Consider the following 18,608-nt stretch of genomic DNA (forward strand, 5'->3'; position numbering starts at 1 on the left):
CATTAAAATGCAAGGACTAAATATGAGTAAAAGAGAAAGAATAAACAAAGGTAGAATTAATATAGAGGTTAACCAGGATAGTAACCAGGAAACCCACCCAGAACAAGGGTGGGGAGGAGATGAGGTTATCATAAATGTCTCACATCCAAACAGCTTTCCTAAGATAGATACCAAAGAATGTTTTTCCCAAATTCTTGCCTTTGTTTCCTCAAAGGAGTAGTTCCAATGGGTAGAACATGTGCCCTTCATTTTATATGATCTCTCCCAGTAAAAACCCTAAAGTCTTACAAGGGAAGGTTTTTACCCAATTAGTTCAGGTGTTAACAAAACTGTAAGCAGTTTGAAGTGAGTACAGATCTTTGATAAGTAAATCAGGGGTCTAGGATTAGGGTTCCAGAGACCCCAAGGACCTAGCCCCACCTTCCATCAACATACAGTGTAAAAGACTCTAGGCAGATTAGTTTAACTTTTAGGGTCTTAAAAAACCTTAGCCTAATCAGGACATGATAAGATTGTCTGCTTTCTCTCAATGAACAAAAGGAAAGGTTGGAGTGGCCCCAAATACTTAGACAAAGTAGGCCTTTAGATAAAGAAACTCTAGCCTAGGAAGTAAAAGAGTTAAAAGATATAATAGCAGCAACCAGAAAGTCCTCCAGGGCTGGACTGCAAATTAAAATATCTATATACTTGTATTCTGTTTTATATCTTCCACTGATAACTTGCTCAGATTACAGAAATTTACTATAAGAGGAAAAATCAGGGACATGATTTCCTTAAAGAAGTTTTACTTCGTGTATAATTTTTTTTTTTTTTTTTAACAATTCCAACCTAAGCTAGACTTAGGAATAATCAGGTGGGTTCTCATTCAAAAGAATACCACTGGGAAAGGAAATTGAGTCAGAAGGATCCTATCTTCAGCAGAGTCCAAGATCGTCCTTCTGATTGATTCCCAGATCTAATTTCCACCTGTAACAAACTTCTTCTGAGTAGTTTATGGCACATTCCTTTCAGATGGTGGATCACTGGCTTGATCAGGTAGTCATACCTGAATTTAAAACTCCGAATAAATATCAGCTGCAGTCCCAAAAGTTTTATCTCTTACAGCAATTACCATTAATCAAAGTTTCAGCTGAATCTAGTTCCCAAGGATCACAGTAAGAGATTCATTTTAGAAAGTTCACAGCTTCTAGGGCTTATCTTTCATATCTAAGTAGATGGTTTTAAGTTCAACATTACACAGATCATTTTGCTTTTAAAATACTCAATACAGAGAAAAATTCTAAATTGCATATTGTCCATAACAGAAACATTTTCAAAGGAACAAAGGCAAAAACTATTCTTAGTCCTTTGAAATAATGGTACAACTTTAAGATGACTGAATATAATTAATTAAAACTCATAGAATATCCTATTTCTACATAAAAGAACCTTTCAGATTTAACATTAATAATCTCTTCATTCTTAAAAAAAATGCTAAACTTTTAGAAATAACCCTGTCAAATTATCAGATCAAATTAAAATTCTGCTCTAGGTTTTTTTGTTATCATATTCCATAAACAAAGAGACCATTATGCACTTAGATAAACATTAAATAATTTGCTGAAGACAGATGGGATACCTTAGTAGAAATAAATCGCTTTCAGAAAACTTACGGTTCCAACAAACCTCTTAGAGCAGCTATAGACTTGAAAAGTAAAAATAAAACATTGTTATTAACACCATGTAAATGTAGATTGTTCCTTTAAACAGTATAAGCAATTAAGGTTTTAACCACCAAGAAGCTGCAGTTTGTTGAAAAAAAAACAAAAACAAAAAACTGCTGTACCACTTAATGGGAGAGGAGAAAATTAGATTGTCACCTGACCAGGCCCTTTCCATCCTTTTCCCGACTCCACATGGCATTTTTCCCAACTCCACCATGCTTCCCAACCCCCACTTCTCACAGCTAACCCATTTAAGGTGCCAATTCCCCCAGGATCCAATCTGCCAGCTAAAGACAGGCCCCAACTTCATGGAGTATCTCCTTTCCCTTGGCAAATGGCAAATTCACTAGGGGCTTGCAACCTTCTTGTCCCCTATTTCAGGGAAGCCTTTTTCCACTCTTTCTTCCTCCTTCTCTCATGCCATCTCTTCCCCTGTCCCATCTCTATCTCCTCTCAATGCCTATGTGCTCAATTTTTCTCCGATATACTTTAAACACACTCCCAAACCAATAAACCTTATAACTAGGTGCTCCATTTAAACTATTAATTGCTTTTGCAAATCAATTTTTCTTGTCCATTGTCTTTAAATCACTTTTTTAAAACTTTAAGATTTACAATTAAATAACTTTGAACTACATTTCGTAAAGTTTATACATATATTCAGCAGAGCTGACAAAATTTTAAGGCCTAACTCATAATGTTTACAAATCACTCAATAGTTCTAGAAAGCAACATATCATCTAAGTAGATAACAAACATGACCTCCCCTAAGGTAAACTACCAGCATTTTGTTTTAATAATCCATATTTTAACTTAAAATCCAATCAAATACAGCTTTAAATTCCCAATAATATAAAACTGCTTATCTCAAATAATGAATTTCACTAAAGTGATTAAACATATTCTTTCTCTCCCTCTGGCCCTATGTGGCCGGCTGTAGTCAGGAAATGAGGAAGGAAAAGAAAAAAACTATCTTCACTCTCTCTTCACTCTCTGTATGATCCTCCCCAATTTAATTGAGTTGCTTTGGAATTTTGAAATGACCAGTTGCCAAATTCCCCAACCATTATTCCCAATGGACTTTTCCTAAAGCTCCAACTTTGGCTAGTGTTGGAGCCTACAGGAAAGTCAGACCTTTCTCTTTCTCTTTTTTTTTCCCCTAACAAATTCTAGCTCATAGAATAAACATGACAAAGACATTCTGCACAGACACAAACAGACAAAAATTACATGGAAGAGACCATCCCTTCCCCACTGTCCTACATACAACAGAAATACCCAAGTGCACTTTTTTTTTCCTTTTTGCTACGAAGATTTGAGTTGGATTGCCCTCTCTCACTCCTGGTCTCCAGCAAATGTACAGCCGAACCCCTTCAGGGTCACTTGGCAGACCAGGGTCAGAAGGAGTTGCCTAACCTTCATAGCCAACCATAGAAAGCCCCTTTCCTGTACCGTTAACAGAACCCCTTTTCCTGGCTCTCACCCCTTAATCTGGATCACCCAAGATTTGATGATCCCAGGATCCATAAGGATAGTTCAAGGGCACATTAACAGATAGTGCCTCTAGGATCACACATGCATAAGTTACCTGCTCTCTCTCACCCGGGTTTCATCTTCAAAGACTTGTGTACCTTCTCTTTGTATCTGAGTGTCCTGTCTCTCCTAGGCCCATTCTTCACAGAGAGGGAGGCTCAGAATCTGATCTCAAGGTCGCTTGGAGAACCCAGCCTGGCGCCTACCTTGACTCAGGATCCCAGCCATCTCTCTGGGAAGTCAGAGCCTGGGCAGAGTCCCCATAAACTGTGTGGGACAGGTCAGGTGCAAGATCCCCTTTCCCTAATTAACTCATCAGAGACATCTTCAGGTACAAAGAGAAAGCATTTATTTGATTCCTGCAGGGAGAGGCCCACACACCTGGGAGCCATCCCAACTCCCGCCATATGAACCTGGAACCTGGCCAACTTCTGCCTTATCCAGGACTTAAAAGCAAAAGGCCTGAGCCTTCTCATTGGATAGACTAAAAGGACATAACTATCCTTTTAGTGACCAAAGGTCGCCAATGTTGGCTGCTTCCCACAGGTCACATCACTTGCTGCAAGTTCACTAACTTCCTGTATCCCAGGATTCAAAGTTTCTCCCTCCAGAGATCATATGATACCCCATCCCCATCCCCCAGGACCCCAGTCTGGGAACAGGGATCATGTGATTCAATACTGAGAAATATTTCATCCAATCAGTCCTATTCATTATGAATATCAACATCTTAGTTTTTTTTTTTTTCTTTTTTGCTGATGGCTATTGATTTTAGCTGAAAGCCCTTAGAGGATAATAACTGCTTGTCTTTGTCTAACTAATCTCATTAGATATTAGTTGGTGATGGCTATTTTTTACTAATCTCTGTATCTCTATCCAGTGAACCAGTTAATTAAATATTAATTAATTTTAGCAAATATTATTAGTTGGGTAAGAGACACAGTAATTTCCCAAAATCCTTTCTAAGAAGCATTCTGATTCAGTTAAGAAAAGTTATCCTAAATTATATATGGATATAATATATAAATTAGACCCATCCTCATTAGGTTTAAAAAAAAAAGTAGTGCTTATTACCAACTGAACAAGAAAAAAGGTAGGATTGGTACAATGCCTGTAAGTGGTAGGACATTGATTCTTTCTTTCTTTTCCTCCTACCACTCTTAACTGCTTGGTCTCCTTTGATGAATCTTCAACTGTGGATTTTCCCCAAGGCTTTGTCTTAGGCCTTCTTCTCTTTTTATCTTTGTGTCATCTCCATTGGTGTTATCAGTTCATATATCATCTCTATGCAAATAATTCACACACACACACATATATATATATATATATATATATATATATATATATTTTGAACTCCAATCCCATATTTTCAACTGTATACTTGACATTTCAAACTAGATGTCTGGTAAGCATCTTTAACTCAGAATGTCTACAACAAAACTAATTACCTTTCCCTTCAAACCCACCTCTTTTCTACATATGTCTATTACTCAAGGTTATCCCCATCCATTTCTGAATCTTTTTCTTTCTTGATAACATATATATCTCCTTATCTCCATTCACATACCTACCACTTCAGTTTAGTTTTTCATCACCTCTTAGGTAGGCTATTTCCTCTAATTGGTTTCCCTGCCTCTCTTCATTCTAATCTATGCTCCACAGACCTGTTAAAGCATACTATAAGTCTTATTGTGCCATCTTCGTGTTTAAAAAATTCCAATGACTTCCTATTACTTCTAGAATCAGTGTTCAGAGTCTTTCAGTACTTGGTCCATTCCTACTTTTTCTGACTTCTCATACTTTGCTTCCCATCACACACATACTAGTGTCCTAAAAAACTGACTTACTTGCTGTTCCTTGTATACAATGCTAAATTCCCTGCCTTTATATCTTTGGCTAACTGGAGCATCCCATCCCTGAAATTCTCTCCCTCTCTTGCCATCTGCCTTCCAGCAGACTCAGCTCATTTCAGCCTTCAGCAAAAGACCTTCCTACTGTCACTGTCCACCCAACATCTAGAACTTTTCTCTATAGATTTCCTTTTTTCTACTCTAAACTTATCTGGTATTCTCCTATTTATTTACATATTGTTTCCCTAATCATTATAAAATCCTCTTCCTGTCAGTGGACTATTTTTGTGTTTCTTTTTATTTCTAATGCTTAGGAATACCTGGCATGTAATAAGCACTTAATAAATTCTTATTGAATAATTGGTTGATTGATTAAACCTTGCCTATCTCTGCAGTATTGAGAACCAGGCCTTAGAGAGAAGATTATTGTTATGTCAGTAATTTGATTGCAGGCCTAAGATTTCCCCAACAGTAGTGTACTATAATTCGTTATTTAGTCATAATACTTTTTCCTTCTGTTCCAGTACCCCTTAGGACTAGAATCACAGCAAATAAAAAAAGAAAGAACCTGAACTAACAATATTTAGGCCCAAAAATATAAGTGCCTCTTTATTCTGGGCACCAACCAAATTCCACTTTGAATCACTCCTTTTTAGCTCCTGAATTAGCTCACTAGAAAACCAAACATGCATCCTATGTAGTTTTAGCATATAATTTAGCAATGATAACTTGCTCTGGTGTTTTAATCCATATATATTATTATTATTATTATTATTTTGAGGTGGGTCATTTCTTTGTTTTGTTGTCTTTATTTTGAAATATTTCAGAATGGAATTTATTTATATGCACAAATTATTCCTCCCTCCTATTGTTCTAGTGACCACTGTCTCAGCTGAAATCTCTTCTCCTGTAGGTCACAGTGCTGTTGATATCACCAAAGTGGCAAGAAGACACCGCATGTCTCCATTTCCACTGACATCTATGGATAAAGCTTTTATCACAGTCCTAGAGATGACACCGGTGCTCGGAACAGAAATCATCAACTACCGAGGTACATTTAGATATAGTACTGCCCTTTCTTTGTACATACACTGGGTGCAATATTTCTCTATGATCAACATTAATATTAAGATTTGTAGCTTTCATAAAATATCAAATATTTAATATTAAATAGTATATTTATTATCACACTACCCTGTCTTAACTCTAAGAAATAGTTCTTTATTTCCTTTTTTTTTTTTAAAGGAAGAACTATCATATTATTTTCTACTAATTCCAATATCAATTAAAGAAGACTAAGGACAGAGTGGTAAAGATAACTATTCATGAAACTACCTGCTGATATTCCTACTTGATAAATGGGAAACAACTAATGACACTCTTTTATAAAAACATTTTCATACTATGGTTCTTTTATTAACTGCGATATCTGTAGCCACCATAAAGGAATGTACTTCTTTCTAATATATAAGAAATAAAATTATTGAAGGCAAAATAACAAAAAGTATTTATTTTAGTTGGAAGACTAAGGCTAGTGAAACATACTAAATATTAGATTCATGACAAACTTGGAAGGTCCTCTTTAGCTAGATTCAGTGTTAGGACATTTTACATTTGTCCTGCATTTCTGACATTCTTCTATTATGTAAGCAGAAATTCAAGATGCACATTTACTCTTGTGTTTGTCCACCCTGAAGAAAATCTTAAAAGAGCCCACTAGAGAAATGAATTAGTCAGGTCTTCACAACTGAAATCAATTTGGATAAAATGAAAGTTCCCATCTATTTTTAAAGATAGAGTGAATATTCAGAAATAGATTGTATATTTTCCACATATTCTCGGATACTAAAGCACTTTCAGAAAGTATGAATATTCCCTCAAGGTCGAAAGGAATTATAAAACATTAATAATCTTAAAATATACCGTTCTATCCTGTTCTTACCATTTGTCATTTTGAAAGAGTATTACTAAATAGCCACTCTTAGTGACTTTTGCAGCACTCTTAGAAGTTGATAGTCTGTTCATTGTCCAAAAAAGTCATTTGTACTTTATTGGGGCAAGAAAGTAGAAAAGTCTTTTTTTTTTCCTTGTGAAAAGAAATTCAGCAAAGTAAAACTCACTCCCTCTTCATATTTTCTAACAAACTACATCATTTGTCACTCATTAATTAACAAACCTTTCAAGGATGATTAGCTTTTTGTCAAAAACTACTTCTATCCATACTGATGAAAAAATGATAAAGATCCCTGCACTCAACTGCTGAATCAACTAAAGCTTAGTTTATAATGTAAAACAGAATTAGTTTATAGTGGGGATTTATATAACACTAAAGTTATATTCAGTGGATACAGTATTTTGTATTTTTAAAAGTTTCTCCAAACTGAAAAACAAATGGGGGAAATAGTTATATATTCCAAAGTATGACATAATTATATGTCATGATTTAGTTTGTATCTATGTCTATGGGACTTAAAATTATCACTGCTGCTACTTTTTTTTTTTACACTCATTGAAGGCTAGCAGCTCAAATTAGAGCATCTTTAATGCTTCAGAATCTTGTTTGGATATTTGAATCTTGCCTTATCAAATCCAATATGTCATCTTAAATCAGGAATGTTTGAATATGCCCTTAAAATTTTGTCTGTTAGTTTTTCTTTCTTTTTCTTTCATTAATTCTGACTTCCCATATTTTGTTCATTTGTTTGATAACTTTAAATACCAATTTAGTATCCTGTTCTATCCCCCCAAAAAATTGAGTCACCTGCATTATAATTAATCTTTTTACTTAAAAAGATAGGATAAGTGGAAATTGTACAATCTTAATCTTATTTTCTTCATTTTTGTAATTGAAGGTAAGGCTACTGACCAAGGACCTTTTAAAAAAATAACCAAAAATATCCTATTTAATCAACTGTAAATAATATGCCAGTCTGTTGCATAGGATGAAGCTTTACAAAGTGCATATAAATCATTGAAAATTTGATACAATAATCAACAAATAATATTTTTATATGTTATAGTGTCAGAGTATGTTGCATAATGTTTTTATTTTGACAAGTATAGTTGAGGAATTTTTTTTGTGGGACTTTAAGGCCTTGTAATAGTTTTTCAAGAAACTGATCTAGGGAAATCTGTTGACACTAAATGGAATTGCATTTTGGAGGCAGCAGGTGGGTTCCCCTCACCAAAAGTCTTCAAGGAAATGTTGGCTAACCACTTACTGGGTATATTTTAAAGGGAAATGTAAAGGGATTTTTTTCATATGCTTGTTGACCTCTAAGGTCCCTTCCTATTCTGGTACAATGGTAGCTTTCATTTATGAAGAGGCATCAGAGAGGGACATTAATGGGGAAATAGAAACATTTAAAGGTAGATTAAGAGAAGTGACCCTAGCAGCAAAAAGATCAGGATGTGTTTAGAGGCAGATGGAAGTGGCGTGGAGAAAGAAAGACAGGAAAATTGAGCATCAAGTGTTCATCCTGGAAGAGATGGCAACGCAGCCCTCAACTTCTTCAAGCTGAGAAAGAAATAAAAGACAGTAACCCAGAGAAATTATTTGCAAAAGAGAATTGGAGGCTAGACAGATTCCTTCCCTCTTTTTTGCCCCCATCTATCTTCATTCAGATATTTGAGAAAGGCCTTTCATGTGAAAATTTTCAAGAGGGAGATTTGGACTGTATACAGAGAAAATTTCCTTAACCATTAAAACTGTCTAAAAATGGAATGGCCTTCTTGAGTATAGTGGAATTCTGTTCACATGAGGTCTTTAAATTGAAACCTAATGGATACCATCTATGATTTTGTAGGGGGTTTTCTTCTTTAAATAAGGGTTTAATCTGAAGATATCTGACATCTCTTACAACTCTGAGGTTCTGGAGTACTTAGACATTTTACTTCTTTTCCCTGTATCTTTTGCAGAGATAGTATTAGAGATCAAATACTTTGTCCTTCTTCCTTAAAACTGGCTAGTCAATATATCTTCTGTTATGTTCATTCTAACCTAACTACCACATGTATTAATATAATCATTATTAAGTGGCAGATACTAAGTCAGTGTTTTGTATTTTTCTGAATATAAGCCACACCCCTAAAATATTTTGTAAAAGAAAAACAGTGAAGAAACATATTTACATAAATGTGCATAGAGAGAGGAAGAGACAGAGAAGGAAGAGGATTCGTGTGCACTGAAAACACTAATTAAAGGCCTTACCCAGGTTTGATACAAGATAGATATTTGAGGAGAGAGATGGGAGAGAATTGAGGGCTTATCAAGGAAGACCTAACTTTTATCTGAAGAAAACATTTCTTTCTTTTTTTTTTTTTTTTTTATTATAGTAACTTTTTATTGACAGAATCCATGCCAGGGTAATTTTTTTTTTTCAACATTATCCCTTGCACTCACTTCTGTTCCGATTTTTCCCTCCCAACCTCCACCCCCTCCCCTAGATGGCAAGCAGTCCTATATATGTTGAATATGTCCTAGTATATCCTAGATACAATGTATGTGTGCAGATCCAAACAGTTTTCTTGTTGCCCAGGGAGAATTGGATTCAGAAGGTAGAAATAACCCGGGAAGAAAAACAAAAATGCAAACAGTTTACATTCATTTCCCAGTGTTTTTTTCTTTGGGTGTAGCTACTTAGGTCTCTTTGTCGAAGAAATCCACTTCCATCAGATTACATCTTCATACAGTATCGTTGTTGACGTATATAATGATCTCTTGGTTCTGCTCATTTCACTTAGCATCAGTTCATGTAATTCTCTCCAAGCTTCTCTGTATTCATCTTGCTGGTCATTGAAGAAAACATTTCTTGAAAGCACCAGTGCTTTTGTTCTCTTTGCCAAACTACCTTTGCCTTAATTCAATTCTGTTCTACAGGAAAGAACTGAATGTTTTTCACATCATTATTAAGCTCCTATTAAGTGCTAAGAAATCTGGGAGAATTAAAGACAAAAAAGAAACATTCTGCCTGCCAGGAGCTTGTATCCTCCTAGGTCATACAACTTGAGGTTTTAACTTTTCTGAGGGCCAAGTGCATTTTAAATGGTCAAGTCATTTGCCATCAAGTAGAGAAGAAAGGGGAGCAGTGAGACTGGCCAACAGAGTTTCCATCTCTCTCAAAAAACACCTGCTCTGCCTGTTTATAAGGTAGTCCTTACACAAATGCCTAAGGAAAGTTTATATTTTAAATGAATGGTGTAGGAAAATTGAATGCACAAATGAGTATGAGGCCATTGATGTCAAACAAGCTCAACAGTGTTGCTTTAAAGCATATTTGTCAGAGCCTCTTGAAAGCAGACCTAGAATATTTCAGAGTATCAAAGAATATGACTGTATATAAAAATGCAAGTGAGTGGTCCCTTAAAGTGACAAATGGAATCCTTTGGAAAGGATCTTAACATAAGAGGGGATTTTAGAGCTTAGAAGGAACTTTAAATCATCTATTGCATTTCCCTTATCTTACAGATGAGGGAATTGAGGCCCAGGGAGAAGAATTGACAGAGTTCAGAATGAAATCACAGAATCCAAATTAAAAGGAAAATGAGAGTCCTCCTACTCTACTCTGTGGTTGAACAGGAATTCCTTCTATATTTTTATCTCACAAGTGATCATACAGCCTGTGGTTAAAGGCTAGCTACCTCCTGGGGCAAGCCAGTAGGTTTTTACTCACTCTACCAGTATTTTCATCAACTACATTCCACACAGTGTGTATATGGACACATGAGAAAGAGAACATTATTTTCCTTCTAAAATATAAAAACATACCTATTCCCTATAGCAATTCTTTAAATGGAAAATGGTAATAATTTCCCTGATTCTTTTTTGTCCTGGGGGCATTTATGTCCCTAGATTCCTGAAGCAATATTTGTGAGTTCCATCAAAGTATTTACAGCCTCAAAGTCTTCTGCGACTAGATTAGTTTGGGATATGTGTCACTGTGCCATGTTACTCCTTAAACAGACATTCATTCATTTATCAGACATTTATTAATATCACTCACTTCATGATAGGTAGTGGAATAGCTACAAAAAGAATTTAAATGTCCTCTGCATCCTCATGAAGTTTATAATCAAATATCAAAATTACTAAAAATGCAATGACATTGGACTATTTTTAAAAATTCTACTGTAAGTAGTCTGTGTGTGTGCATGTGGGCTTTTTATCTTTTTTGAGTAGGAAAGCTGTAATAGTTGTCTTGAATCAGTTCTTTGCTATTTTTTGTCAACTCTGTAGCCAGGGTTTATCAAGTACTGCTTTTGATTTCATGTGATACCTTTTATAACAAAGGTTGGTAAGATTCTTGAGACTTCTTTTAAAGATTCATTTTCTTCCCTGGTAAAATGCATGATGTGAATAGATTATAAATTCACAAATGGTGTATATGAGTTGCCAGTTACTAGAAGGAAGATTCTGAAATGAATTCATGGACTTTATTCAATTAACATTGATTGGAAAGACTATATATCAAGGATTCTGTGAACTTTAAGCTTTCTTACTTGGAATTACATGACAAAATATAGCAGTGCTTCCAGTCTTGGCTTCTGATTATGGTACAATTGACTGAGGCCTTTCTAGCCTTCCTTCTATTTGCTATGAAAAAATCTTAGTCTTAACTTCCTATCTTAGGATGGTACAAGCTATCCTAAAACCATCTTAAAACCACCTAAAACTTTGGCTGTTATCTTAAAGTATGGATCTCACAGAAGGCTATGTCAAAGTCTGAGTGCTATGCAAAAATTCTCTGTATTGTATGTTGCAGCTGTCAAGAGATAGTATTCAGGAACTTTCCCATCTTCTCAGAGTAGCAGGGAATTCTCAATGTGGATGGAGGGTTTATGAGTCATTTTTTAATCTCAGCTGTTCTGTAGATCCTGGTGTTTCCTGGATGAAACCAAAGTAATATGCAATCCTTCCTTCAAACAAGTTTTGGTTAATGTACCTCATGAATTACTCTCAACCATTATGAAGTCTACATTACAAACTGTACACACTGACATGGCATATTTATTGGAATCAGAGTAGCAATGGGGTTAGGATATATTTAAATTATTCTTTCAGCCAGCCAAATGGGTTCCCCCTCATTCATTACTTAGAGCTAATTAAACAGCAATCTTTGTCTATTTTTTGTCTTACTGTTTTAGACAGGTCTTCAAAACCACATTGGAAAACTGAGGAATTTATCCAAGTAATGTAGAGGAGAACAATAACAGCCAGCATTTTTACAGCACTTTAAGGTTTCCAAAGCATTTTGCAACCAATTTGTCATTTAGACCTCAATAGCCCTGTCAAACAGTTTTTGCAGGAATTATTCCCATGTTACAAATAGATAAACTGAGACAAAAAAACTTAGATCACTTACATGGGGTCACATTTGTAGTCCATAGGTATGATCTGAATCTCAGTTTTCTGACTCTAATTTGTGTTAGAGGTTTTAAATAACTGCACTGGTCTTTACTAATTGCTAAGGACTAGCCTAGGATAGGTAACTTGTAGATGTTTCTCTATATAGACATTATCTTTTGTTAATTTTCACTATAGGTCTTTGTCTCCATGTACATATGTATATATGTACATATACATTTCATGATATTGTTCCCTGAGTGAATTTCAGTACATACTTAAAATAGTTTCATCTTATTGTACTGTTACATTCATAAATCTTGCTAACTTTCTAAATTATGCATATCTTATTACATCTTCTCCATACATTTCATTATTCTTTATACATCTCATTGCACTTTTCAAACATAAGCATATTGCTAAATAAACATTTTTATCTGTGGCATTTTAAATGGTTTGAGAGACATAATTTTGGCCTAATTTAATCTTTTTATTAATAATGCTAGCATTTGTCTATTTCTCTCTTTGACCAGACAATCATGGAGGCAGACTCACAGTTCATATAACCTTTGAACAGCAGATTTCCCCAGGATGAGAATCAACATTGATTGATTAACAATCAGTGACAGAATGAATATTACAATAAGGGGCTGAGAGTGACCTCGTCACTCTTGGATAAGGACTGGCTCTATGCCCAGACCACCCCCAAACTTGGGCAATGTAGACAAAAGGCTGTGTTTCCACTCAAGCTTGATTGAATGGAATTCTTCTTCGATTAGAGATTTCTTGTCAGATTGGGTAGCATTAGATAGAAGATATTAGCATAATCTTTAGAGGCTGAAGTCTTGAAATGAGTATAGAAAAAGAGGGAACTCTGAATCTTTCTAAATCATTAATTTTTTAATAATCATTTCTCTCAAAATCTTCTAATAGCATTGAAGCAACATAGTACAGTGGATGTATTGCTAGGTTTGGAGTAAGACTTAGGTTTAAATCCTGCCTCTGATGTTTATTGGCTATATGACCCTGAATGAATAATGTAACCTCACTAGGCCACAGTTTTTTCATTCGTGAAAATGAAAGGGTTAAGTTAGATGACCTTTGATGCCCTTTTCAGCCCTAAATCTGTGATCCTTTCATGAACAAAAATGACATTGACTCACTAGCAGTACAGTATATACTTTGGATTCATTTTCCAGTAGTGGTATTATATTTGTGTTTTTTTTCTATCCAACCCTAATCTTAGGTGATGAGATGATGAGGACCTGCGCCACGATTGTGGCAATGTAAGAGGAAATAAGAGGGCATTTATGAGAGATGTAATCAAGGTATATCAATAGGCCTTGGCAACAGATTGAATGGAAGTTAGAGGGAGGACTGAGATAGTAAGAAGCTAAGAACACCTAAGGTACAATCCTGGGTGGTTTAGTGGATGGTATTACCCTCAATAGTAAGTTAGGAAGAGAGGAAGATTAGGAGGGAAAGACAGTAGATTCAGTTCTGGACTAGTTGGATATCTAGGGGACATCAAGTTTTAAATAGCCATTATTAGCAGAGAAATAATCACTTAATCCATAGGAACTGATGAAATCACCATGCAAAATGGTATAGAGAGGAAAGAGAAGAGAGGTAAAGACATCTAACCCACTGTTAACAGGTATGAATTGGATGACGCTCCAAAGGAGTCTAAAAGTAGTAGGTAGAAAATCATAGAGGATAATGTCATAAAAACCTTGAGAGAAGAGATATCAGGGAAATAAAGGTTCCTGACAGTTTGGAAAAGATCATTAAATTTGGCATTTTGGAGGTTGTTAGTAACTTTGGAGAGAATGATAAAATTTGAAACCAAATTGTACAGAGTTAAGAAGAGAGTGAAAATTTAAAAAGTAAAGGCACATTTTGTAGACAGATTCCTTCTTAAGGAGTTTAATCACAAAAGGGAAGAGAAATATGAAAACTAGTGAAGATGGATAGATTAAATGGGGGTCCTTTGCAGATGAAGGAAACATGGGTATGTAGCTAGTTGAATGTGAAATATTCAAAATATGAATATGAAAAGATTTTCATATTCAGAAATATCACCTTGAAATAAATAAGAAAAAGTTATGTTGGCATAATACAAAGACTTGATTGATATTATCAGAGAAAATACAGATAATAGAACATCTTTAGAGAAGACAAGGTAGAATGGAATGATTTGTGCATGTAGAGAAATTCCCCTTGGCCAAGGAGAAGGGCCTTCTCATTATATGAGATAGGGGTCAAGGAGGAGATAGCAATAGAAGAGCTGGGCAATGTAAAATGAGGAAGAGAATACTCTTGATGAATGGTTTCAATTTTTTTTCAAGTAAAATATAAAACAAGGTTCTCAGCTGAGAGGTTAGAGGAAAAGGGAGCCAGGGGAGGTTTCAGGAAAAATGAAAAGATTTAGAAAGCTTCTGTGGTAAATAGGATAGTGAGTTAATTAGGGCAGTGTAAAATAAGGGGCCAATTGAATTTATGTAACATAAATTTTTAGTGGATCTAATTAGCATTGTTTCATGAATTTCTCAAGCATTGTTCAGCAGCATGCACGTAAGAACAAAGGCAGTGGATAATGGAAATGATCCAAGGCTGAAATTTAGTGGGGCAAAATTGGCGATGTGATAAGGACAGGGGATTCAAAAGAAGAAAGTGTAAAGTTGAACTGATTGAGAAATTGTTCAAAATGGGGAAAACAGGATGTTAGGATAATGACCTAGGAAGAATGGGATGAGTGATTTTTGGTTATATATGGACTAAGGCAGAGTTTAGAGTTGCAAAGCAAAAAGGGAGATAGAATGACAATAGATTATGGTCATACAATGGAAATTTAGAGTTCATGAATATTGGAAGTGGTAGATTTGTGAGTGATGGTAAGATTTAAGGATTTGACCATTTGTGGCTGAGAAGGAATGAAAGCATTGATATGGAAAATGAGTAAATTGAGGAGCTGTATATTAGACCTATTGTATGAGGGAGTATTAATATGTGTGTTGAACTTCCTAGCATAAGGGTAGAAACTGAAGAAGACAAAGACTAAATCAGGCACTGAATTCATTGAGAAAGGAAGAGGAGTGTCTTGGAAATCTGTAGGCAGTAGCTACCAGAATTTTGATTGGGCATTAGATATGTATTGAATGAACCTTAAAGGAGGAGAAGTTACAGAATGATGGTACTAAAAGAGAACCTAGAAGTGGCTATGGGGATCTAGAAGTATTACATGACCAGTGAATGGATGAAATGAGCAAAAGTACAACCAGTCTTGGAAAAAAGAAGGAAGCTGTATTATCAGTAAGAATCCAGGTTTCAGGGTAAGAGTCAGAAGATAGGAATGGGAAAGAAAAAGAAATATGAAAATAAGTTTGATATTTAATTGAAATAAGAAGAAAAGTGTGTTGACTATGGAGCAAGCATTTTATTGAGGACAGTGGAAGGGATGGATGGTTTCAGAGTAAATCACTACAGGGAATAAGTTGTGGAAATGGGGATGGGGAATGGGAATTGAATATTGACCTTAAGTTCAGAATCAGTAAGGTGCAAAAGATTTAATCAAGGGGAAATTTGTTGATCATTGAGGAATGAGTTCAGGGAGATAATTATTAAAGCAATAAATCCTTTCTTCAGACTAAATCCTTTCTTTGGTTGTTCAGACAAGTAGTAAGTGGAATTCAAGGAATGGTATTACTCCACTTTCCAAGTCATGAAACTAGGATAGAAACTTAATTTGGTGGCTTTCTCCTTTATAAGGGAGGTTGGAGATCAGACAGGAGATGAACACTGTGAAATGGTGTTTCTCTCCTCACAAAAACAGGAGATGTATGTGCAATTGAACCATATTTCTCCTGTTTCCAAGGAATATAGAATACTAGGAAAGAGATCTGGAATGATAGAATGGTGTTTTTCTTCTTCCCCTAAAGCCAGAAGAACAACAAGCACAATAGAATGGCATTTCTTCTCTCTCCACTGGATGCTAAACAGTAGGCAGAAAACCCTGGTGTGATGTAATAAAGGACAATATCAGATAAAATTAGACAGGTAGGATTGTGCTAAGCTGTAGAGAGCCTAGCTTATCAATCAGAAACATTTGTATTTTACTAAAGAGACAGTAAGGAGCCATTGAAGATTTTTAAGCAGAGAAGGATCATGTCCATATCTATCTATGGATAAGGATAATTAGTCTAACTACCTGTATAAGCAGTCAGATTAGAAGGAGAGAAAGGAGGAAAGAAAAACTATGGGATATTATTGCAAGAGACCAGCCAAGTGGCAGTGAGAACCTATATTAGACTGTCAGTAGTGGGAATATAGTGGGAAGGACAGCTGCAAGAGATATTGTGGCAATAGAATTTCCAGGACACAGTAAACACTTGGATGATACATGTGAGGGAAAGAATCAAATGTTTTAAACATGGGAAGATTAGGTAAATTATAGTGTTATTTGATGAAAATAATAAAATCAATAGGAGGAACAAGTTTTAGAATCTCATCCCATAAATAGATAATATATCATTATGCCCTTCTGTTGCTATGCATGCACATTAAGACTTTTGGAATATCTTGTATTTTATACACTCCTGCTAGCTGTGTTTCAAAATGTTCAGGGATTGTATATTTGTTAAAATAATAATAATAATAATAATAATAATAATAATGACATTTTAAGATGAATTGGAAGTAAAATGTGAAAATTAGTTTTAAAAAGTTTCTTACTTTTACAGCTAAAAGTTTCTTAATTTTAAAGTGATGGGAACTTTTGAAGAAAAGGTTTTCATATTCAGAAAAGTCATCACTTTGGAATAAATAAGGAAAAGTTATGTTAGCATAATACAAAGACTTAACTCTATCTGAGAGTATCAGAGAAAATGAAGGAAAAAAAGCAGGTAGACTATATTAAATTAAGTACAAGTAAAGATCCTTACAGAAAATTTAAAAGGAATGAAGGCTTGACAGTGGCCTTCAAGCCAAATTGACTTATTTTCCCATTAGTTTTTCCATTAAAGTATAGAGCATCACAGCAGTCATCTCTTAAACTGTATCTCTTTTCTCAGTAAAACTCTTTGTAACTCTTACTTAGTTGGCTAGTAGATCACCCCAAGCAGTTCATAGCTAAGTGCCTGAGTAATGTAACCCATCCTTTCATTAATTGCTGTGATGACATTATCAAAAGAAAAGCAAAAAACATGGGGAGGCTGCTATAATCAACAGCTCTCCATGTATTTGCATAACACCATTACAATAATTAGCTCTATTTAAACCTTGGGAATAATATAATAGCCTTTGAGGTCTATGATGTTCCTTCTACTTCATCTTTAGGGAATTTATTTTAGAGGAAAAGTTACTGGGAGTATTTCAAACTCATAGTTAGGAAAATTCTTAACATTTAAGCAGCAGTTGGGTTCTCAGTCTCATTTTATATTTCTGTATGTTTCTAGTTTACCCTCTGGCATTTTTGCAGTTGAGGCAAAATGCAGTTTACGATAACTATTTGGGTAATAAATTAGCAAATCATATTTTATTGAGTGTGGATAGACAGGTACCAGGCAGGAAAGATAAGGGGAAAAAAAAGTCTTTACTCAGGACTTCTTTCAATATGCATCTTATAGCAGAAGATCCCATAATCCCAAATCCTAATCATTATAGAAAATTCAGCATCATCCATCTTATATACTTTCCCTGAGTGCCTTATGGTTAAGGTACAGGCCAATTCTCCGAGAGCCTCTGCAGCTGTGGATCATAGCATCTGAAGGAGTTGCAGGGAAGCCTTTGCTGACACAGGTGTTACAGACTGGGAATGAGATAAATTGGAGGCAGAGGGAAGAGGAGAGAGGTCAGACAATGCAACAGCCTCTCAGTCAGAGAGGTCAGAGAATAGCAACTGCTTCTCAGTCTCCTTGTATCATCCTCTCATAAGAGGAGATCCATTCTGCAGGTCTGGATTGGATCTCCAGCAGCCACTGTCAGATGGTTCCGGTATGCCAACACCTTATACTAAAGAATCTCAGGAAAAAAGTGTGTGGAGCACTTTGTAATCAAATCCAATAATCAACTTCTTCTCTTTCCTAAAAACTAAAATTTCAACTTAATTAGGAAAAAACAAACAAAAATCTGCCTTCTAGCTCTAATCCCAAAATAACTTTTTATTCCAGAGTTGGGAAGATG

General features: G+C 35.3%; 1 protein-coding gene across 13 annotated transcripts in view; it reads left to right on the forward strand.

Moving 5' to 3' along the window:
• Positions 1-18,608, forward strand: part of GPHN (gephyrin) — a 751,804-nt gene that overhangs the window by 604,773 nt on the left and 128,423 nt on the right. For all 13 annotated transcript variants that reach the window (XM_031952740.1, XM_031952743.1, XM_031952746.1 and 10 more), the window contains one exon: positions 6,000-6,137. In XM_031952740.1, coding sequence (XP_031808600.1) covers positions 6,000-6,137 — 138 coding nt within the window. The remainder of the gene's footprint in view (positions 1-5,999; positions 6,138-18,608) is intronic.

This window comes from Sarcophilus harrisii, chromosome 2 (genome assembly GCF_902635505.1).
Source record: "Sarcophilus harrisii chromosome 2, mSarHar1.11, whole genome shotgun sequence".
NCBI lineage: Eukaryota > Metazoa > Chordata > Mammalia > Dasyuromorphia > Dasyuridae > Sarcophilus > Sarcophilus harrisii.